This window comes from Schistocerca nitens, chromosome 5, assembly GCF_023898315.1.
Source record: "Schistocerca nitens isolate TAMUIC-IGC-003100 chromosome 5, iqSchNite1.1, whole genome shotgun sequence".
In the NCBI taxonomy this organism is placed as follows: domain Eukaryota; kingdom Metazoa; phylum Arthropoda; class Insecta; order Orthoptera; family Acrididae; genus Schistocerca; species Schistocerca nitens.
In genome coordinates, this window is record NC_064618.1 from 499,819,379 (window position 1) to 499,843,981 (window position 24,603).

Consider the following 24,603-nt stretch of genomic DNA (forward strand, 5'->3'; position numbering starts at 1 on the left):
ACAAGAGAAAATTAAAAATGAAGATGTATGTTAGAGACTGAATCTGGGCATCATTGTATTGTATATAATCAAAGCAAAACAGTTAAGATAGTGTGGGTATATATGTCATCTGGGTGGGGTCAGATAGCTTAAGGAGATGATGGAATGGACTCCAACTAATAGAAGAAGAGGATGCTCGAAAATAGCATGGGAAAGAAGAGTGAGAAGAGCTTTGTCAGAGAGGAGTCTGCACGTGGAAGATTGGAGAGATAGGAGACTTTGGAAGCTAGTATGTGAGAAATAATTATAACGTTCTTAAATCACAAAAAAGCTTTTTCCACAACTTGAAAGTACACATTAGGGATATCATTTAAAGAAAACAGAAGGCTATATTTTATTTACCCGTGTTGTTGGAGCAAAGGTCCAGCAATGTTAGTGTCCACCAAGGGTAAAGATTAAATTGCTACTCCTGGATGAATCCGTTGAAGTGGTGGAACACTATAGGCATATCAATTGCTGTTAGGGCATCTTTCATGCTCATGCACCACTCTTGTACCAAAAGCCAGCATGTAAGTGAGGGTGGACATCTATCTACATCTACATGATACTCTGCAAATCACACTTAAGTGTATAGCAAAGGGCTCATTTAACCAACCTCACAATAATTCTCTATTATTCCGCTCTCAAACAGTGCGCTGAAAAAATGGACACCTATATCCTTCTGTGGTAGCTCTGATTTCCCTTATTTTATTATGGTGTTAATTTCTCCCTATGTAGGTTGGTGTCAACAAAATATTTTTGCATTCATTCAAAGGAGAAAGTTGGTGACTGAGAAGGTTCTGCTGCAATGAGAAACACCTTTGTTTTAATCAAGTCCATCCAAAATTGTGTATTATGTCCATGACACACCCTCTCCTATGTCACAAAAATACAAAATGTACTGTTCTTCATTGAAATTTCTCAGTTTACTTCATTAATCCTGTCTGGTAAGGATCCCAGACCAGACAGGAGTACTCCAAAAGTGGATGGGCAAGCATAGTGTAGGTAGTCTTTTTAGTAGATCTGTTACATTTTCTAAGTGTTCTGCCGATAAAATACAGTCTATGCTTTGTCTTCCCCACAACATTTTCTACATGTTATATCTGATTTAAATTGTTCATAATAGTAATTCCTAGATACTTAGTTCAATTTATGGCCTTTAGATTATACTGATCTATTGTGTAACCAAAGTTTAATGGATTTCTTTTAGCACTCATGTGGACAACCTCACACTTTTCGTTATTTAGGATCAATTGCCAATTTTTGTGACATTCAGATATCATTTCTAAATCATTTTGCAATTTTTCTGGTGACTTTACTAGACAATAAATGACAGCATCATCTGCAAACAACCTAAGAAGGCTGCTCAGATTGTCTCCTAAATCATCTATATAGATAAGGAACAGCAGAGGACCTATAACACTACCTTGGGGAATGCCAGAAATCACTTTTGTTTTACTTGATGACTTTCCACCAATACCACAAACTGTAACTTCTCTGACAGGAAATCTTGAAACCAGTCACATAACTGAGGTAATGTTCCTTCAGCATACAATTTCACTACAAGCAGCTTGTGTCAAAAGTCTTTTGGAAATCTAGAAATATGGAATCAATTTGAAACCTATTGTCAGTAGCACTCAACATTAGTGTATGTACAGACCTAGTTGTGTTTCACAAGAACAATGTGTTCTAAATTCATATTGACTCTGTGTCAGTAGACCATTCTCTTCGACGTAATTCATAATGTTTGAACACAGTATACGTTCCAAAATCTTGCTGCATATTGATGTTAATGATATGGACCTGTAATTTAGTGGATTACTTCTACTACTACTTCTACTAGCTTGGATACTGGTGTGACCTGTGCAACTTTCCAGTGTTTGGGTACAGATCTTTCGTTGAGTGAGCGGTTTTATATGATTGTTAAGTATGGAGCTATTGCATCAGCATTCTCTGAAAGGAACCCAATTGGTATACAGTCTGGACAAGAAGACTTGCTTTTAATAAGTGATTTAAGTTGCTTCACTACTCCAAGGATATCTACTTGTAAGTTATTCATGTTGGCAGCTGTTCTTGATTCAAATTCTGGAACATTTTACTTTGTCTTTTTTGGGGAAGGAATTTCAAAATGTTAAATTTAGTAACTCTGCTTTCACAGCACTATTAGATTAGATTAGTGCTTGTTCCATATATCATGAATACGACACTTCGTAATGGTGTGGAACGTGTCCGGTTAATAAAAGGTGTCTATACAAGATATTACATTAGACAAAATATTACATGACACTCAATATTTTAATTTTTTTTATTTTTATTTATTTTTTCATTTTTAGTGGAGGTTGGGAAATTACCCACTTACTATATCCAAAAATTCATCTAATGAGTAGAAGGAGTTGCCATTAAGAAATTCTTTTAATTTCCTTTTAAATGCTATATGGCTATCTGTCAGACTTTTGATGCTATTAGGTAGGTGACCAAAGACTTTTGTGGCAGCATAATTTACCCCCTTCTGAGCCAAAGTTAGATTTAACCTTGAGTAGTGAAGATCATCCTTTCTCCTATCATTGATAGTATTCCCAATGCTATCTCACAGAGAAGGCATTCTCTGTGTCTTGCTGCTAGCATATTTTATATATGATCAGACTCTTTTTGGATTCTCTGCTAGGTTTCAAGATAAAGTTTCATTGTGGAAATTATTGTAAGCATCTCACATTTCCCTGCTAAGTTATGAGCTTCTGTAAAAAGATCACCAATCTTGGAGATTTTGCATTAGTTTAAATTTGGCATGTTCAAAACTAATGCTCATTTTCATAAATGAACTGGCTCCAAATAAAAAAGTGATCAAACAGAAGGTAAAGCAATCTGTCTTCGGAAGATGACATTGATTACTGATTTGTAGAGTTAAAATAAAGGTTAATGGGTGACCAACACTTGCCAAAGGCCAGATTTCATGGTTTTGAGAATGACTATTTTAAAAATACATCTGTTGCTGGTTCCAGTAAACATGCAAAGAAGATGTTAAAGAGAAGTCCTTGACTGGCAATACAGTAGCTAATTTCATAACTGATAGAAGTCAGTTTCTTAAGCATGCAGAATAATATGCGGACATGCAGAAAAGTAATACCTCTGAATTTTTTTTATGTAAAAACTCTTAAAGCATTTTAAATAAAATGAACATTATTAACATTCTACATCTTTATTCTTCATGTTTGCTTATTTGCAACCCACTGCCCCAAGAGGGCTCCAGATTGTAGTGTGTAATGTGGTGCTGAATAACGGAACTATGTTGGTGCATGAGAACTGAGTTTTGAATTCAAAGAGTTTGTCCACATATGGAGTATGACAATGCCAAACCACACATGAGTGCTGTGACATCTGCAACAGTCTGATGCCTTGGGTTCTCTGTCAACAATGATCCTCCATATAGTCTAGAATTGGTCGCACCTGATTTTCTTCTGTTTTTGAAACTTAAAGAACACCTTTGAGGACTTCACTTTTATAGTGAGAATAGGGGTCAGGTTGTGGCTACATCAACAAAGTCAGACATTCTGCAGTGATGGTATCAACAAACTGCTCTGTTGTTGGGAGGAATGTGTTCATCATATTGAGAAATAAATATGTAGATATGAAGAGTAACAATGTAGAATATTAATAACATTTGCTTTATTTAAAAAGCTTTAAGAATTTTCATACATAAAATCTGAAGGTATTACTTTTCAGCATGGCCTTCTAGTATTTACTTTATTTTACACGGACAAATTTAAAATGCATAATAATGAACAAATTAGTTCAGAGAAAAAACATATGGAAAATTTAATTATAAAATAATGAATGCAACTCAGAAATGAAACCTTTTATTGGCATTTTATATTCATGAATAATTTGTACTATAATAACAGATATGAAACAGCATAGCTGCATACATCTGTATGATGAACAAAACAACAGTAAGTAAACATACTGTTATCCTTCCACCTTTCACTTCCATATGACTACATAATGTTTGCTGCAGTAAAATATTTTCTCCAACTTGATTAAGTACAAAGAAATATTCACACGCATCATTTATCAATAATGTAAAGTATCACAGATGCTTGCAACAGTTTTGTGTAATAACTTAGGATAGTAATATTCTAATTATTAGAGAATAACATCGAAAATGCAGTATCATTGGCACATGTTACAGTACTAGACAACATTATTCACAGCCTTATTATTTCTGTTTTGGTTTGTATGGAGCACAATACAGATGCCTTCTGTGTTTATAGAGGTAACTCCCCTGAGAATAAGTTGTGGTTTATTGGAATTCTGGATGATTTCATTCTAAGCAAATGCCATTTACAGTTACATTCAAACAGGAAAAGCAGGATTGACATCTGTGACTGAATCACCTCCTCTAATGTATGGAGTTTGTTTTGTTTAATTAATTTTGATATAAATAAAAGTATTTTTGGGAGCAGTAAAACAATTAATTATTGGTAGAGTCCTTGAAAATGCAGTCTTCACTGGTTGAGTGGTGTGCTGAAAGGACTTCAACTTGAGCATCCTTTGCCTTCATACTCAAACTGTTTTCCAGCTTCCTGTCAAGCTTAAAGCCAGACATATTTCCAAGCCTCTCCAAGTTTCTCCAGGATGACAAAATTGTTTGAAGTGTTTCGACTTTAATGTTTGGTGCTTCATTTAAGAACAAGCACCGCAAGGCTGGTGCAGGTGGCAATGAAGTGAGTTTGAGGTCAGGGCAGCGATGAGCATGAAGACACTGCAGCTGAGATGCATGCAACAATAGCTGGGACACTGCATTTTCTGATACATCAGAACCAAGCTGTGCTGTTATGATGTCCAGTGAAAGGGGCACTTTTTTATTACTATCTGTCCACCGCACTGATGCACCTTCAATGCACAGTGTTCGTAAGAGGGGACACATTATAAATATGTATGCCAAGTCTACAACTGGAGGCTCTGCATTCCATGAGAAGTGTACACTCAGCTTATACAATTCAGGAGCACCATTTAATGATGCTGCAAGAACAGTAGTGTCACCAGCTAGATCTTCAATATGGCATGGAGCTGCAATAAGAAACACACAAAATTTTTCATTAAAAGCAAAGAAAAAAATGTACAATAAACATTTTTATGATTGGAGAAGAGTATGCAGTTACTAGCTGCCAAAAGACAAACAACTGAGCAATTCGAGAACAGTTGAAGGTGTGGGAGAATCTATAGATTAGAAAAGAGAGAGAGAGAGAGAGAGAGAGAGAGAGAGAGAGAGGAAAAAAGGAAGCTTTTTTTGAACCATGAGCAATTTTTCTATCATTCAGTGGATGTGCATGCATCACTTTTCATTCATACTATCTACCTATCATATTTTATCTTAATAAAATAATTAAGAAAGAAATGGAACTTACCTAAAATAAATGTCATGCAATAAAAACAGTGGGAGAGTACACCGCTCTCTTAAAAATATAGCATAAATGATATCTTTAAATTACAATATTCATTTCACATTATTTACAAGACAATTAACCATTTGACTCCTGTGGAACACTCTACATATTCTGCTACATCATTACCCAAGTACTGATTTTCTTGCTATTGCCAATCTGTACTTTACATCCTCTCTACTTCAGCCATCACCAGTTATTTTGATGCCCAAATAGCAAAACTCATCTACTCTCATTTCCTAATCCAATTCCTTCAGCATTGCCTGCTGTGATTTCTTTTTAAAAAATACAAACATTTTTTAATTGAACTGGAAGTAGACATAATTAAAGTCATTTCAGATCAGTATAGTCAATTAATTGAGCTACAGAATAAGAAAACAGAAACTGGGAGTGTAATTGTAGAGCAAACACTAACAAATGCTGGAAATCTCAAATATTAGAAATGTTACTCAGATAAGAAGACTGGAAAGTTGCATATAACAATGATCTGGAAGAAAGCTGAAAAAGTGTCATATCAACCGTAAGTCATCACATAAACATAGCTTGTTGAAAAGTCCATAGAAGGATAAATGCAAGAGATAGTAAAAAATGTATCACCACAGAGATCTTTAATGTTAGAGTAGACTTAAAAGATTTGTATGAAAGATATCAGAAATGTAACAGTCAAGGAGTCTGTGAACTTGCAGACACAAGAAGAAACAATACAGCAGGATATTACAGCAAATATCACTAACATCAGATTGGAAACCTGTCAGATATTTCAAAGATAGTCACACACAAATAAGAACAGGAACAAATCAAAGCAGACAGACAGTGGGAACAGTGCTTACTGCTCAAGGGAAAGAACTGATGGACCAATATGAAGAGTGTTCCACTTTACAGCACTATTATGTAAATATAGTTCATAAGCTAATGAAACAGAATGAAACTTTGGCCTTAAAAAAAAGGTACAGTTTCACCAGAAACAAAAAAAAGCCTGTTTCTTTCTCCAAGAGATGAAACAGAAGTTAAAAGTATAATTACATCAGTGAAAAACAAAGAAACAGAGTGCATAGATGGAATATCTATAACAGCAATCAAATATTGCTCATGGCATCTAGCAAAGCCTCTGACATTCCTAGTAAACTTGGTAACTGAGAAGTCTATTTTCAGGATGTCTGAAAAAGATTAAAGCAGTGTCAACTTATAAAGTTAGTAACAAGAGGGAACCTGGAAACAGCTAACCTATAATGATTACACCCATCCATCATACAAAAAATTGTGGAAACAGCTATAAAAAATAAAAATAATAATAAAAAAACAGAGTATTACATTCATAGAAAAAAAGGTTCTGGATGAAGCACAACACAGATGTAGGAAAGGAAAGTCAACAAAAGCAGCAACAGCAAGCTTCATGACATACGTAATCAAAACATTATAAGAACAGGAGAAAGTATGTAGAGTATGTCTGGCTTTCTCAAAAGCCATTGGCTGTGTATGTCACACTACCCTCTTCGATAAACTACATAGATATACACTACTGGCCATTAAAATTGCTACACCATGAAGATGATGTGCTACAGATGCAAAATTTAACCAACAGGAAGAAGATGCTGTGATATGCAAATGATTAACTTTTCAGAGCATTCACACAAGGTTGGCGCCGGTGGCAACACCTACAATGTGCTGACATGAGGACATTTTCCAACCAATTTCTCATACACAAACAGCATTGCCTGGTGAAACATTGTTGTGATGCCTCGTGTAAGGAGGAAAAATGCGTAGCATCACGTTTCCGACTTTGATAAAGGTCGGATTGTAGCCTATCAGAATATGGAATCGGTGGGTTCAGGAGGGTAATACGGAACGCCGTGGTGGATCCCAACGGCCTCGTATCACTAGCAGTCGAGATGACAGGCATCTTATCCACATGACTGTAACGGATCGTGTAGCCACGTCTCGATCCCTGAGTCAACAGATGGGGACGTTTGCAAGACAACAACCATTTGCACGAACAGTTGGATGACGTTTGCAGCAGCATGGACTATCAGCTCGGAGACCATGGCTGTGGCTACCCTTGACACTGCATCACGCAAAGGAGCACCTGCGATGGTGTACTCAACGACGAACCTGGGTGCACGAATGGCAAAACGTCATTTTTTCGGATGACTCCAGGTTCTGCTTGCAGCATCATGATGGTCACATCCGTGATTGGTGACATCGCGATGAATGCACATTGGAAGCATGTATTCATCGTCACCATACTGGCGTATCACCCGGTGTGATGGTATGGGGTGCCATTGGTTACACATCTTGGTCACCTCTTGTTCACATTGACGGCACTTTGAACAGTGGACATTATATTTCAGATGTGTTACGACCTGTGGCTCTACCCTTCATTCGATCCCTGCGAAACACTACATTTCAGCAGGATAATGCACGACCGCATGTTGCAGGTCCTGTACGGGCCTTTCTGGATAAAGAAAATGTTTGACTGCTGCCCTGGCCAGCACATTCTCCAGATCTCTCACCAACTGAAAACGTCTGGTCAATGGTGGCCGAGCAACTGGCTCGTCACAATACATCAGTCACTACTCTTGATGAACTGTGGTATCGTGTTGAAGCTGCATGGGCAGCTGTACCTGTACATACCATCCAAGCTCTGTTTGACTCAATGCCCAGACGTATCGAGGCCACTATTACGGCCAGAGGTGGTTGTTCTGGGTACTGATTTCTCCGGATGTATGCACCCAAATTGCGTGAAAATGTAATCACATGTCAGTTCTAGTATAATATATTTGTCCAATGAATACCCATTTATCATCTGCATTTCTTCTTGCTGTTGGAATTTTAATGGCCAGTAGTGTACATAGATATGGTATCAGGGCACATGGCCAGTCTTAGAAACTCATTTGTATAAAACAGGGAACACAATGTAGAATTGATATATTTTATACTGCATGTGAATGGTATGGAAGCGACAGTACCACAGAAGAAAATGTAGTCGTATGTGCAGATCATATGGCACTCATTGTAAGTAGTGTCTCAATACATGACTTCAAAATAAGAGCACTCATAGACATAGTAAGTCTAAATGACTATGTAAGTGAAAACAAACTCTCTCTAAATAGAAAGGAAACAACCCACATGAAAAAACTTCCAAAGAGAATGACAAATTAAGAGAAAAACTAAATATAATACTAAAGTCCTAACTGCTTCCTAAAACTGAAAATTTTTCTTGGTGGATGAAGATTCATTTCAAACGAAGAATTGATAACTATAGTTGACAACTATTTTGCAGGTCTGGGGGAAACTCATTTTCAAGATGGGATCAAGGGAATGGAACATTGTTAGACCAAATTCATTAATCCACAAGGAGAGTCAAGTTTCAGTGATGTAAGTACTTTTTTTCTATTCCATTCCGAGAAGTTTTCAAACCACTCTCGTATTTTGAAACTTCCAGATTTAACAATGCTACACAGTAAATAACATATAACAACATCATATTACATATTCATGAAGTACTCTTTCCTGACTATACTGGCATAGTTTTCTTTCCAAGAGAGCTTTGATGAGCAACCCTCAACACAGAATTAACAACAATGAGGAAAATCAATCCTATTTTAACAGGAAAATGTGAATGATAGACTTATGCACCATTCACTGCACCACATCAACACTGCAACAAGTCAGTCTATCAACATGTAGCAGCATTGTTGGGACAGTTGAGGCTACTGCCATGATGGGTACATACTACGAGTGAAGGTCAGCAATGCATCAGCAAAAACAAGTAATGAAGAATGCTGCCAGGAAGTAGATTCTGGATTAAGTCGTGCATTTAATTAGTTTTTAAGAGGAAAGGCCAGCATTATGGATGTACTGTTTCTGGGTGACATGATATTTATTGATTACATTGTTATATTGGGCGTTGAAGAACAGACCTTCAGAAATTTACAAGCAGTTCCTCAAGTCAATATAATTAAAATGTTTCAATGAATGTATGTCCAAAAATACTTCATTTATAAGCCATCTGCCCTAGTTGGCTTTTGAATGAAGATGAAATTGGTGTAACGTTATATCATCGTACTTGTTACTTTACTAAATATTGAAGAGAATAAACATAACTAATGCTAGAAATATCAGTGTCAGAAGCAGTCTATCTTTAACATTAATGGATTTACTCACAGTAGTATTTAGGCTGGCAATTTTGGGTCCAGTTATCAAAACTACGACAGAAAAATATCACCAATACTGGTCTCTCAGCTCTAACAGAAACACTCATCCTGCTGTGTGTAAATGCTTCTGACATTTGCTCTTGCAAGACTTTCAAACATTTACAGAAAGTACTTGCAAGGAACAATCAGACAGTAACTGGCAGCAAAAATTCACCCCTTGTGTAAACAGTTTTGTGAGTACTATCCGAGAGTACCAAATTGTCCAAAAGCAAAAGACTTTCACATGATGCCCCTTTTTAACTTATTTAAAATATATACAAAATAAAAAAAAAAAAGGTTCTTCATGGTAATTTTGAAAAATAAAATTAATATTTGTTTTTTATTCTTCCTTTTCCACCCCAGAGAATTTCTGCCACCAGAAATGGCGGGTGAAACTTTAATAAAGCCAGCCACTCAGACCAGCAAAGCACCAGGAAAATTGTTAAATATTAGGTGAAGATTCCAAGACAGACGCCAACAGGCAAAAAGCAAAGTACAATATGTATTTGGGAAGGTATAAATACATACAAACTTTCTCAATTTAACAATAGTCACAAACAAAACTATAAATTAATTATGTGCTTGAAGTGTGTATGATTATTTCCAAACAGTGTTCCGGTACATAAATTGTTCAGTTCTGAGGTGTTTTATTTCATTTTTGCTAAAAATTATTGTGCTAATGTACAGGGTGTTACAAAAAGGTACGGCCAAACTTTCAGGAAACGTTCCTCACACACAAATAAAGAAAAGATGTTACGTGGACACGTGTCCGGAAACGCTTAATTTCCATGTTAGAGCTCATTTTAGTTTCGTCAGTATGTACTGTACTTCATCGATTCATTGCCACATGTGTGGGCTGACGAGAATCCGCACACAATTGTGCAATCATGTCATCAACACAGATTTTCTGTGAACGTTTGGGCAGGCATTGTTGGTGATGTCTTGACTGGGCCCCATGTTCTTCCACCTACGCTCAATGGAGCACGTTATCATGATTTCACACGGGATACTCTACCTGTGCTGCTAGTACATGTGCCTTTACAAGTACGACACAACATGTGGTTCATGCACGATGAAGCTCCTGCACATTTCAGTCAAAGTGTTCATATGCTTCTCAACAACAGATTCGGTGACTGATGGATTGGTAGAGGCGGACCAATTCCATGGCCTCCTCGCTCTCCTGACCTCATCCCTCTTGACTTTCATTTATGGGGGCATTTGAAAGCTCTTGTCTACACAACCCTGGTACCAAATGTAGAGACTCTTCGTGCTCGTATTGTGGACGGCTGTGATACAATACGCCATTCTCCAGGGCGGCATCAGCGCATCAGGGATTCCATGCGACGGAGGGTGGATGCATGTATCCTCCCTAACGGCGGACATTTTGAACATTTCCTGTAACAAAGTGTTTGAAGTCACGCTGGTACGTTCTGTTGCTGTGTGTTTCCATTCCATGATTAATGTGATTTGAAGAGAAGTAATAAAATGAGCTCTAACATGGAAAGTAAGTGTTTCCAGACACATGTCCACATAACATATTTTCTTTCTTTGTGTGTGAGGAATGTTTCCTGAAAGTTTGCCCGTACCTTTTTGTAACACCCTGTAGATTAACAGGAAAGACATAAGTCATTGGACAGAAATGATAGGAAAAATCACTGTTTGGAAGAGGGATCAGGTATAGAAAGTCATTTCCAGTGCATAAAACATGTGTTTTAATGCCTATTGATATGCCACAAAAAAGGGTGGCAAGAGACATTTACACAGCATCCTCTGAATGTGAACTTGGGCTTGCTTTTTTGTAGTTCAAGTCAAATTAACTTACTGAGGAACATGGGAGGCATTAAGTCACTTGTGACATAGGCTACTAGACTTGTGTGGATAACTGCTGAAGGAAAAAATGTAGAAACAAAAAGAAAGAAGAAAAAGTAATCTTAAAAACCATATGTATTTACCAGCACAATAATGCATCTACAGAGAATTTGTAAGTGTTCAAATAGCTTTTGCAGTACAATATTTATTTTATCTTTGTTTGAAAAAGACTCTGAGCAACAGAGAGAATCATATCTCCAGTAACACATAAGTACTCAGATCAGGGTGGTACCAGCTACAGGATAGTTCAGTACCAAGTAGTGGCCCACTCAGTGCATGTAGAGGGATTAGGCACTAGTAAGTTGAAACCAAGTACAACATTTAGCATTCACATTTCCACAAGTCACAAGGTTAATAAAACAAATGTCATAAAAATATGTGGTCTCAGCCTACTATATCTGTAATGTAACATATATGGTTCATGAACATTACACAGAGAAACATTCTTTTACTACAGTATATACAGCACATTGTCTTATTATGGAAAGCATTCAGAGTACATCACAGCACCAGCATATCATTGCTGGCATGAGATGATGGATGTTTCATCTATGTCTCTCACATTAGTAAAAACATTTAACTTGGTTTCACTCTGGCCAGCCTGCTTCCATCAGTGCATTAATGAGTCTCCATGCATCTAGAGTTATGGCATGGAAGCACTGTTGCAGTTTATGGGTCACAACAGAAGTGTGTGTTACAACACAATGATACTTCATGACTGGAAATGAATAGTATATTATTAATCTTGGGTAAGCTAATCAAATGGCCATCTCAGGCATGTTGACTTTGCCAGATACAAAGTAGCTGGGTTTTACAGATCTGAATGTAGTGAAAGTGGTAGCTTTTGAAAAAGTCTTCATTCCCTCAATTCACAGCTGTTGTGGTCCAGAGGAGAATGAACGTTGTGTCAGGGACAGATTGCACCATTCTATGTCAACATGCTATAGTCAATAGTAATAGGGCTAGTGAGTATTTGAGGAGACCATACAGTAACAGCAGTAGCCAACTTTACTCATGATGGAAAGGACAGAAATAATCATACAAAAAAGAAAAAAAGGCCACGACTTCTTGCATCATATGGTTACAGAATTCTCTGTAATAAGTCTCATACTGTTTGTCTTTGAGTCTGTTCTATTTTATTTCCCATTTTCTAAGAACTGTTTTACATAATGTTTATTATATATTACATTTGCTATTAATTTTCTTTTTTGAAACAGGAAAAGGGGGAAAAGACAGATAATAGTTTTACTTACAGCGTCTACCATCAATTGTTGGATCCCTGTAGGTATAAAAATCAGACATGGCAGCATTGCTGTGGTAAAAACGTAACTGCAGCTCATGGAGTGGCAGCTTTGACAGAACGTGAGTGAGATCTGCAGACGCTGTGTTCATGATGCGAGGCTGCACCAACCGCAACCTCTGTATGTGTGGGCAAGCATCGGTGACTGCAGCAATCTGTGAGATTGAAGGCCTCACCAGTGTTGCTTCTGTCAGCTAAAGAACAGAAACATTTCATTTAGGCATGACTACTTTGGATCACAAATCTATAAGGGCAAATAATTTAAGTAACATGCACATGGACGATAAATAGTTTGGACAAGAAGAGAATAGAAGCTTTCAAAATGTGGTGCTACAGAAGAATGCTGAAGATTAGGTGGGTAGATCACATAACTAATGATGAAGTATTGAATAGAATTGGGGAGAAGAGGAGTATGTGGCACAACTTGACAAAAAGAAGGGACTGGTTAGTAGGACATGTTCTGAGGCATCAAGGGATCACAAATTTAGCATTGGAGGGCAGCGTGGAGGGTAAAAATCATAGAGGGAGACCAAGAGATGAATACATTAAGCAGATTCAGAAGGATGTGGGTTGCAGTAAGTACTGGGAGATGAAGAAGCTTGCACAGGATAGGGTAGCAAGGAGAGCTGCATCAAACCAGTCTCAGGACTAAAGACCACAACAACAACAACATGCAGCTACTTAAGATCTTTGTGACAATAAATAAATAAAGCAACATTAATCACAAGAGTAAAGTACTTAACCATGGTATGCCAAATGTTACATTTACAGCTTGCTGTAGTACCAAACAATAATGGTTCACAGTGCCTTGTAAACTGGAGACTGTTTAAGTTTTTATTATTAGTAAAGGATTTTGTAGTACTTCTGCAAAAACAATAAATATATAAGTTAAATATTTTATGAATGATATGCAATCATTTGTCAACATTTCAGTTTTCCTTTACCTACACAATTATTGGAATGCAAACTTCATCTTCAGGATTTATAAGTTTCAATTGAGGCTTTCTGTCATGATCAGGTAAAGTAGTCACATCTGAATTTTCCAAGAATTTGCTTAACTGTTGGTCCATAATTAAAACACTTGATTGAAACTTGTACACCCTGAACACAAAGCTTTCACTCCAAAATATGTACTGATGAATAAAAATACAAAATTTAATCAAGTCACAGACTTTTATCCATAAAATTTACAGTCAGCTAGCACTGTCTGTCTGCACCAAGGGAAATCATTATGGTTTTTCAAGACCTTGTAATCAAACTCTAGTGCATCTCTCCCTCTCACATGACAATGTAAGTTCATGGTACAAAATATTAGTCACCACTTTGAAGTAGCAAATTGGTCACTTTAGAGCATTGTTGGTGGTGTAGAACTGATGCATTGTGATCCTCCACCATTGATGTAACTGCTGGCTGGTGTGTATGTGCCAGTTGGTTATATAGAATCAATAGAAGTAGCACAGAAAAATGGACTGGCAGGGATACATGACAGAATGGAAGAAAGAAGTTATCATGGTTGGACATGCTATAATAGTTGTTGCTTGATACATTGGTGTATCAACATGGACTATCTGACGTATCTTCAAGCAATTGTGTATCTCTCACAACCATGTAACATGGTTTAACTGACAATGACCAGAGATGACTGTCACATTGTTTCAATCACATTTGGTTTCAGCTCCGACAGCAATTACAGCTCTCAGTGAAGGCAGGTCAGTCCTCACCAGTATCCAAGCAAACATTCTACATCAACTTCTATACAAATACTCTGCAAGCCACCATATGGTGCATGGCGGAGGGTACACTCCTAGTCATTTCCTTTTCTGTGCCACTCACAAAAAGAGCCCGGAGATAATGACTGGCTATATGACTCCATATGAGGCCTAATTTCTCTTATCTTTGAGGTCCTTACATTAAATATACATTGGCAACAGCTGAATCATTTTTCAGTCAGCTTAAAATGCCAGTTCTCTAAATTTTCTCAATAGTTTTCCTCAAAAAGAACATTCCAGAGATTCCCATTTGAGTTCCCAAAGCATCTCTCTAATATCAGCATGTTATTCAAACTTACTGGTAACAAATCTAGCAGCCCACCTCTGAATTGCTTCGATGTCTTCCTTTAATCTGGCATGGTGTAGATCCCAAACACTCAATCAGTACTCAAGAACAGGTCACACTAGTGTCCTACGGGCAAACCACACTTTCTTAAAATTCTCTCAATAAACTAAAGTTGACCACTCACCTTCCCTACTTCAATCCTTACATGGTTGTTGCATTTCATATTGCTTTGCAGCATTACATCCAGATATTTAAATGATGTGACTGTGTCAAGCAGCATATTACTAATGCAGTATTCAAAAATTATGGATTTGTTTTTCCTACTCCTCTGCATTAACATTTTTCTATGTTTAGAGCTACCTGCCACTCATCACACCAACTATAAATTTTGTCTAAGAAATCTTGTATTCTCCTACAGTCACTCAACAACACAACTTCCCATACACCATAGCATTATCAGCAAACAGTAACAGCTTACAGAGGGATTGCATGCAATGGACATATGTAGTCAGGTGCCTCACCAAAGGCCATTGCTAATGGCAGAATATAAAGCTGCACATTTCAAACATATGAACTGGACAGGAGGAGAGTAATATGGTCAACACAGGCACTAGTTTGTCCTTCTCAAATATGAAAAGTGTTGAGTGTGCCGATGGCACAATGCGGCATTTAACAGCACTATGTGGAGGGTGTAGTTCAGGATGAACTAGGGCTCAGTCATTCAGGTTACTGTATACATGAATCTGGATATTTATTTTGGCAATCTCAGTAACTAAATGTTGTCCTTTCTTCTACATCTTCATGATGCTGTGGAGTGCTGTAGATAGCAACTCAGAGAGTGAGACTATGTATTTGCTGCTCCACAGACTTGCACCAATACAACAATGGGCTGTAGATGACTCCTTCTTGCCATATCATGTCATGTGGCATGTTTCCATGGTCTCTGGAATGGAACAAAGCTGCTAGTACTACTCAGTGTTGTATTCATCCCTGCGTAATTACCAGACATGCACCAGCTATGTTTCTGTTTATTTCCGATGCTTTGAACTTTGACTGTGTTTGCCATTTTCTCTGGGTTGATTTCTCATAGCATTATAATGGACTTATGCTTTATGCAAGGACCTTCAATATTTTGCATAGTCCACCCTTTGTGTAGTCACTGCCACCTAGTGCCTGTCACTGTGCAACAAACTCATAACTTGTACTGAGTGTCACCACATGATCTTTAAACAAAAGTAATAACAGGTGGTGAGAAAGCTGCTGTGAGGTGTTGCATTATCTGTCTTGATATCTATTGGGTCACCATGCCAGATAGCTAACCGAAAGGGCAACGGTTCAATTCTGGTTGAGTCGGAGATTTTCTCCACTCAGGGACTGGGTTTTGTGTTGTCCATCTTTGTACCATCATAAATGACATGAAAGTCACCTGTATGGCATCACATGAAAAGTCTCAGCCAATGTAACTTCATACCAGTGTACAACTTTGCCCTAATGAATGTTCTGAATTGTCGAAACACATTGCCATATCTTCCACTGTTGAGATGGATCTATGGTCATGTCCCAAAAGCCAGTTTAGAAAAAGAAAGTATTGCATTAGCAACCACAGGCTACTATCTGCAGTTTGGTAATATGTGGGTTGCAGTAACATGTGCTAAGATTGTGAGATGAGGTTAGCTGCGTTCAGCAGAAAATTGCACCAGGCAGTGGTAACAACCGTAACAGGAGAGTCTATGTCACCATACTAAGGCAAGTCCCTTGTTATGGATGATGTGACTAGGTGCAATGTTTTAGTGAAAATCATGTGCCTCAGAGCAAGATGAATATGTCTGAATTTTGAGGCAGAGGCAATTTCTTTCTGAGCTGTGTCAGCTCCCTTTGTCCACATTGCCTGCATGAGTTTAGAGCCACAGTACAGAGTGCACTGTTTATCTAGTTGGCATGGTGGTGGTGATGTCATGATCAGGGAAGTGAGGCACTATCATGAGGAGTAGTGAGCTAGGACTGGTGATGCTTGGGTAGTGACGTCCTCCTCTCTCGGTGGCAAGGGGGACACATAGCTCAAATTTGTGGTGAGGCATACTGATTCTTGGCATTGAGAAGTTTGTGTGTGTACAGCAGTTTTCATAGTGTAGAGGACACTCAAGTCTTCCAGAACTGATTAATTTGCCATGTGGTGATCTAGTTGTGCTTGGAAGCTGATTCATGGCCACAGAATTAAGCACCCTTGTTGCTTGTTTGCCTAGTGTGAATTCCCACTCCAAAAATCCCACTTCTTTTCTGAAAGAGTAGATCGAACATTTATAAGTTCCAGGCATGTAAGTGTCTCACTGCCCTGCCTGTCTTGTTCCTGGCGCCTTTGTAAATCAGAGAGGAGCCACGCAAAGTTGGAAGTTTCTGTCTGTTTAGATCTTTTAGTCCATGCTCAGCAGTACTTCTGGATTTATTATTTTATCCTCCTAGCATCTTTCATGATATTCACTGTGCTGAGCACTGTAACTGCAGCAGTATTGAGCGTGTAGTGATGTCCCAGACTTAGACGCACCTTTAGTCTGTTCCAGTGTGACAGACAGTGTGGTATGCTGCCTTAAGGGACACTTGGGCTGGAGTGCCTTCATAGCTGCACTTCTACATGCCACGCCAGCCTGCACAATATTAACCGAGGAAGCTGCCACTTGCCAAGTTATGTAATTGTTATCTGTTAACTGTTTTATGTAACTGCAGTTTTCCTCATTCTAGAGGCCTAAGTGATCAGTAGAAGTGACCACCCAAAAAATTTTTGTAATTGTAATCTAGTAGCTCTTTTATATAACTGCTGTTCTCTTCATTCTAAGGGGCCTAAGTAGCCAGTTATTCTATGCCAGTTTGATACCCCTTGTTTTAACAGTGTAATATGTTTTTAAACTTGACCAAGTTTTTTTAATTACTGTGGGAATATACTACTGTTATAAACTGCTCATTCTTTTGGTTTGTAGTTTATTTAATGTGGCAGTCCCTGGTTCCTACTTTTTCTTTTTAATGTTTGGGGCTGTAATGGCACATGCCTTAGGGACATTGTATTTGATTTGGTCACAGTTGACTGTATTTCATAGGCACAATGCCTAGATGCATACAGATTGTTTTTAGATATTCCTTACATTGCTAGGTCATCCATCTGATGGGTTCTGTTTATTATTTTTTATGTTACCAGTCAATCTTATAAGAGAAAAAGTGTATTATCTGCATTTTGTGGTTTAAACCTTGTGCTTAGGGGATTTCTCTCTGCCAAACATTTTGGTGATTCATTGCTATCTTTGACCAATCTAGCACAGTTAGAATTCCTTGATGCTAAACATTTTCCTTTTTTTACAAAAAAGCAGGGGAAAAGAAAGGGCCACAGTGCCAAATATGAAATTTGTTTCTTCACTCATTGAATTCTAAGGTTAGCTACAGTGTTGGAATGTTTTTCTCACTGGAGATATAGAGGCAGTGTCTAGATTTCAGTGCACCACTGAGCTGATTCAACATTTAAATAACTAAGGCTGAGGCATAACAGACTGAATTTTAGAATTAAAAGAAAATTGATATGAAATGTCAGAACAAGAGAAACAATTTCTGATATCAGCAACATTCTCTTCAAACAGCAATTAAAAAGGGAGCAACAGTTTGGATACAAAAAACAGTTTAAAGATGGTGTCTTTTATCAAATTATAACTTTTTATAGACAAGTTCATAAACTGGAAATCTTTAACAACAAAACATGACCAAATGTTATGATCATTTGAACCACAGACTGTATATATTTTAACAAAGGGCACAGCTTGGGAAAACACCAACAGGCAGAAGTAAGTTAAATACAATTTTCCATTACTTTTGACAGGAACATTACAAATTTGCCCAACTGGGCTGATTCAACATTCAAACAATCATGAAGCTAAGGCTCAATGGCTGGAATTTTATAATTAAAAATAAAACATGAAATGTTAGGACTAGATGGTGCCTCTATATCTCCAGTGAGAAAAAAATTCTGGTGCTATAGTTAACCTTAGAATTCAATGAGTGAAGAAAAAAATTTCATATTTGGTGCTCTGGCTTTTTCTTTTCCCATTTTTTAATTTCGTTTTTTAAAAAAGGAACATCTTCAGTATCTAGGAATTCAATCCTGTGCAAGCTCTGTCACAGTTAACAACGAACGGCCAAAATGTTTGACAGACATAAATCCCTTAAGCATGAGGTTTAAGCCACACAGCACAGGAGTAATGTGCTGGTGATGTCATGGCTGTGGCCTACGGAGGCCACTGGATAACCACAGCTGGCCATCAAGACTGCAGCGCACCTATGCAGCATCTTCTCACCAGAATTGAAGCTGCCGCCCATATGTTCAGTGTGAGCCAGGGTCAACAGAGTGAGGCATGTTTTGCCTTTCTGAGCTGTGACAAATCTTGAACTGAAGTTGAACAAAGCATTCTTTACTGTCAGCAGTGTTTCCACTGAGTCCTTCAGCCTGTCACCACCACCAACACCACCCACACCATCAACACCACCAACACCACCAACACCACAAAGTGCATCTACACTCTTCAAAATAATGGGAATGGCAATCACATTCCAACATGGATATTCCCATCTTCTAAGATGACAACAATTGTACTCACTAGACAGAACTTATACGTTCCTGGTTTGATGAAGCCTCAGGCATCCTATCACATCTCAATTGGCCCTCTAAATCACCCAAACCTAACCCCATGTAAGATTTCTGGCACTAATTGGAACAGTGCAGGAAACTTAGATAATAGTGTACCAGCAGTCTGGTAAGGGATCTTGTCATCAATGAGTGGCTTCAGCTGGAAACTTGTGGACTCTCTCCCATGCTGGACTGACACCATTATCAAGGCCAGAGGCAGGTATTAGCATAATGTATGCAGCACTGCTGTTCTGCTCACTAATGAACCAATTGGACCCAACTGAGTGCTGTGTCATCCTTAGCCAATGGCGCCACCGAGAAGCAGTACAAAAGGTCACAGGGCACAGGGTCAGCATGGCACTTTCTCAGATGTTGTCCAGTTAGCCGCAACTGCTCTGTCAAGTAGTTCCTCATTTGGTATGATGACGGTTAGTGCAATCCTTCCCATTCCTTCCAGCAAGGAAAAATTCCTGGCACTACCAGGAACCAAACCCAGGTCTTCAGTGTGGCACTCAAGTCACTGACCATTCAGCTACAAGGCAGACTGATGTATCTTGGGGGGGTGCCTGATATTTGTCACGTGTGCTTAGTATACCTGACTCCCTTCCTTGCCAAATGGCATGTATCAAAGATACAGAGAGTGTCACATGTTGTCAGAGTGATGTCTTTTGGGGGTGACTAATTTTTTTATCTGATTTGGTTATTTCATGTGAGTGTCCCCCTCACCGCCAGTGGTAGCTGCGGCATGGTTGGCAGCCCTGCGTGCGTCAGTGGCAGTGGCAGTGCGCCCAGTGAGCGCAGGCGGGGTGCATGGCGCAGTGCCATGACAGCGCCAGCGGCTGTCACTGCCGTGTTGTCCAGTAACAGCTGGCGCAGCGAGGCACAAAGCGGCGACTCCTCCTCCCTCAGCAGCAGCAGCGGTGGCTGCTTGCCTGCGCCTTTACCCACCGACTTGCGCTTTCTGCGCAACCAGCCCAGGAGGCCTCGACTGCGTCCTGCAATCCAGAACAAATCCATGTGTAAATAACCACCCACTCAAAAAATAGTCGAAATGGTGTCATAAAAACACATGAAGAGAAAATGGGAATAATACTATACCGATGAAGCACTATGTGACTCAAATTTCCTGGATACCCATTACTTTTCATTTCAAATATGCCAGACCTACAGGGCGATTCAGCTGCCCTTACTTACGAGTTTTACACAGCCCACAATACCTTCAAAAACCACACACAAGATTTTCACATTCTCTCCCTCACTATGTGCAAACTGTTAGTTCTACAGAAAAAAATGAACAGGACCCTTTTGTAGGAAATTTAATGTGGTTAAATTTTATACTGGGATACGTTTTTGTTAGAGGCCATAGTCTTCAGACTATTCAAGAAAAACGTACGAAAGGAATCTTCAAATCTTTTTTTATTGAATAACTCTAAAACTGTGGCCTAGACTGAAAATGTATCCCAGTACAGAATTTAACCCCATTACATTTTCTACAAAAAGATTCTGTTTATTTTTTTCTGTGTTACTATTTGTCCATGTGTAGCAAGCAAGAGAATATGAAAATCTCATACACAGTTTCTGAAGGTGTTGTGGATTGTATAATGCCCTTCGGTAGGGACAGCTGAGTCACCTTGTATATTACTGAATGGCTAACATGATTCATGGCACTCAGTCTCAGTTGCAAGTTGCTGATCTAATGGCCTCCACATGCAACAAAATTTTAATTTTTCAATGTTTCGCATAATTATTGACTGAATTTAAAAATTTTAAATGCTGTCATAAGCTACTCATTAAGAATCTAAAGTCTTATCTTAAGGGTTAAACACAGTAAGGCAAGTTTACAGATAGAAACTGTGTACATATATCTTAAGGCAGCAGAACTCACATTGCACAAATACCCACACTATAACTGTGTAGTGTTCGAGAATGAGAGCATTTAGCAACTACCAAAAACTCTTTACACATAATAGTAGTAGTATGATATTCCACCTTACGGCAGGTCCTGTCATGGGTTAAGCCTTACACTTTTGTCTTTTCATTTCTGAATATTTGTCTCCTTTGATACTGTCCAGCATTTGATATCTTCTTTTTCCTCTTCCCCTTTTTCCCTCCACCATTCCTTCTATTCCTTCCTTCAATAAACAGTCCCTCCTCAAACAATGTCTAATCCAGTTCTGTTTTCTCTTTCTGATGACTTTCGGCATTTTCCTTTCTTCTCTAACTCTTCTTAATACTTCTTCATTCCTTACTTGGTCTTCCCATTTCACTTTTTCCATTCTTCTCCATATCCACATCTCTAGTGCCTCCAATCTTCTTTCATCTTCCTTCCTCAATGTCCAGGTCTCCGCACCATACTGTGCAACATTCCAGATGTAACATTTGGCACGTCTTTTCCTCAGATTTTTGTTTAGTGGCCCACAAAGTAATTTCTGTTTCCTGTTTGAATCCTTCTTTTGCCATTGCAATTCTTTTCCTAATTTCTGTTGAGCAATACATATAATCCATTATTACACTTCCCAAGTAATTAAAGTTATTCACGTGCTCTATTTCCTCTCCCCCTATTTTCATAAGGCCTTTTTTGTCCCCTTTCCTCCAATTACCATGCTTTTCATTTTCTTCTTGTTAATCTTCATTCCGTATTCTTCTAATTTTGTGTTTAGATCATCTAACATTTGTTCCATCTCTCTTGCACACTCTGCCATCACAACCATGTCATCTGCAAATCTTATACACTCCACTCTCTGACCACCTATACAAACTCCTCTCCTTCCATCAAAACTTTCATTAATAATTTCCTCCAGATAGATATTGAACAGTGTTGGTGATAAACAACAACCTTGTCTTACACCTCTTCCCAGTTCAATTTCTTCACTCATCACACCTCCTGTTCTTACTCTTGCTCTCTGGTTCAAATATGAATTTCTAAATCCCTCCAGTCAACTCCATGTTTCCTTAGGATACATAGACATAATAAACACATACAAAATTTTTTCCCACTGACACATCCCACAAAATGAAAGGAAGATAGTTTATCGCTTACCAACATTTTTTGCAGTTTACGCAGTAAAAGTTCAACATCAGGCACAACAATTTAATTTAATGCTTCTTTTCTACCAGCTCTATTAACAATAGATTTTGCAGATAGTATCAACATACACAACTGAATGGATCTGCAAAATTATATCAATATATGACACACAGTTCAGGAGATCACTATAAACATTGAGATATGTGTAAAATTAGCTTTTGCTTAAAATGGAGCACAAATCAACCAGATTATTCTCATTCAGCGTTTGATCATATGAGCACTTAGCGACTTCCAACAAACATTAGACATAATTTAAAATCTTTTCTAAGCTGTTTCTTGATTCTATCTTTAAGGTCAGATATGGAATGCTTTAACTCATTTGTAAAGTATTCAGAACTTTTAAGCTGTTTATATACATGGAAGTTCGATTCTTTAAAGAACTGGGAGCTAACTGGTATGTAACTAACAGTGTGTCAGTTCGATACTGTACTTAGGATCAGAGTTGTGGGGGAAAAGGAGTGGGGGTGAAGGAGCAACTCTTATTAGTTCCACTGTGAATGACGAAAAAGATTTCATTCAGATTTCATGACAAATGGCTCTGGATACGAGCTATGTGAAAATACCCACTACATATTCTGGTTTTCTTCAGTTTAATACTGAATTGATATGTCCGTCTGTCTGGCATGGGAACATTTTTGCTATAACAGGGATTTGGGTGGGGGGAGAAGGGGGGATGGTGCCCTCCATTGTACCTCTCTGAGTATGCCCTTGTCCCATTTGCGGCTGTTACAGATACCATGGGAAAATCAATTCACAAAACATTGCGACTACTATCCTCACAAATCCAGTAGATGGAGCACCTGCTCTTACAGCCAGATGCCAATGATTAAAGCCAATTTACTCATTCATTTGAAGTGACTTCAGTTCCCAATCAAGGTTTTGTTTGCAATAACAATAAACAAGGCTCAAGGTCAGAGAGGGAAGGAACAGGAGGTGGACAGAGAGGGGGGAGGGGATGAAGTGGGCAGAGAGAGAGGGGGGAGAGAGAGGGGGTAGGGAGAGGGAGGAGGGAGAGAGGGGGAAGGAGGGAGAGGGTGACGGAGGGAGGGAGGGAGGGAGGGAGGGAGAGACACTGAAAAGAGAGGGGGGAGGTTAACAGAGAGGGTGGAGGATGTGATGGACAGAGAAAGGGGGAGATGGAGATTAGGGTGTATATCTTCATCATCATCATTCATACCCATTACGGTCGAAGGAAGGCAATGGCAAACCACTTCCACTAGGACCTTGCCTAGTACGGCAGTGATGGTTTCCCGCATCATTCCCCTATGCTCTGTCAAGGAGTATGGGACGACATCATCATCATCATCATCATCCTCCTCCTCCTCCAATTCCCACACATTTTTAGCAATTGTGAAGCATTGCTGGGTTCACTAGTATCGTACACTTGTGTGAGCATTTGCCTTTTCATGTATTTTAAGCAAATTGCAAGGGAAAATTTAAACTGTATAGGATGTGTGTCAGGAATGGTAAACAGTAAACAGAGAGAAGTGCATGGCTATCAGGATTTTTGGTGGTGGTGGTTGTTAGTGTTTAACATCCCGTCGACAATGAGGTCATTAGAGACGGAGCGCAAGCTCGGGTTAGGGAAGGATTTGGAAGGAAATCGACCGTGCCCTTTCAAAGGAACCATCCTGGCATTTGCCTGAAATGATTTAGGGAAATCACGGAAAACCTAAATCAGGATGGCCGGAGACGGGATTGAACCGTCGTCCTCCCGAATGCGAGTCCAGTGTGCTAACCACTGCGCCACCTCGCTCGGTCAGGAATTTTGACAAAATTGTAGACTTTGAAAGGGGAAACATATTTAGGTGGCGAGTGTACAGGTGAATATGGGACACAAGGGTCTTTTGCAAGTATCAGATAATGGGAAGGTGTCATCCACATGTTCAGTTATTTTAATAGCATTTCAGTAGCCATATTTCACGTTCATATAGGATGATTAGTGGGTGCAGTTCAATGAATATTTAGGGGTTGACGAT

The 24,603-nt window shown here is 38.7% G+C and overlaps 1 protein-coding gene across 1 annotated transcript in view; it reads right to left on the reverse strand.

Moving 5' to 3' along the window:
* Positions 1 to 3,856: 3,856 nt before the first annotated feature.
* Positions 3,857 to 24,603, reverse strand: part of LOC126259908 (uncharacterized) — a 40,977-nt gene continuing 20,230 nt past the window's right edge. Inside the window, exons 3-5 of the mRNA XM_049956998.1 lie at positions 20,263 to 20,531; positions 12,775 to 13,015; positions 3,857 to 5,085 (exon numbers count right to left, since the gene is read on the reverse strand). Of these exons, the coding sequence (XP_049812955.1) occupies positions 4,487 to 5,085; positions 12,775 to 13,015; positions 20,263 to 20,531 (1,109 nt within the window). The 3' untranslated portion in view covers positions 3,857 to 4,486. The remainder of the gene's footprint in view (positions 5,086 to 12,774; positions 13,016 to 20,262; positions 20,532 to 24,603) is intronic.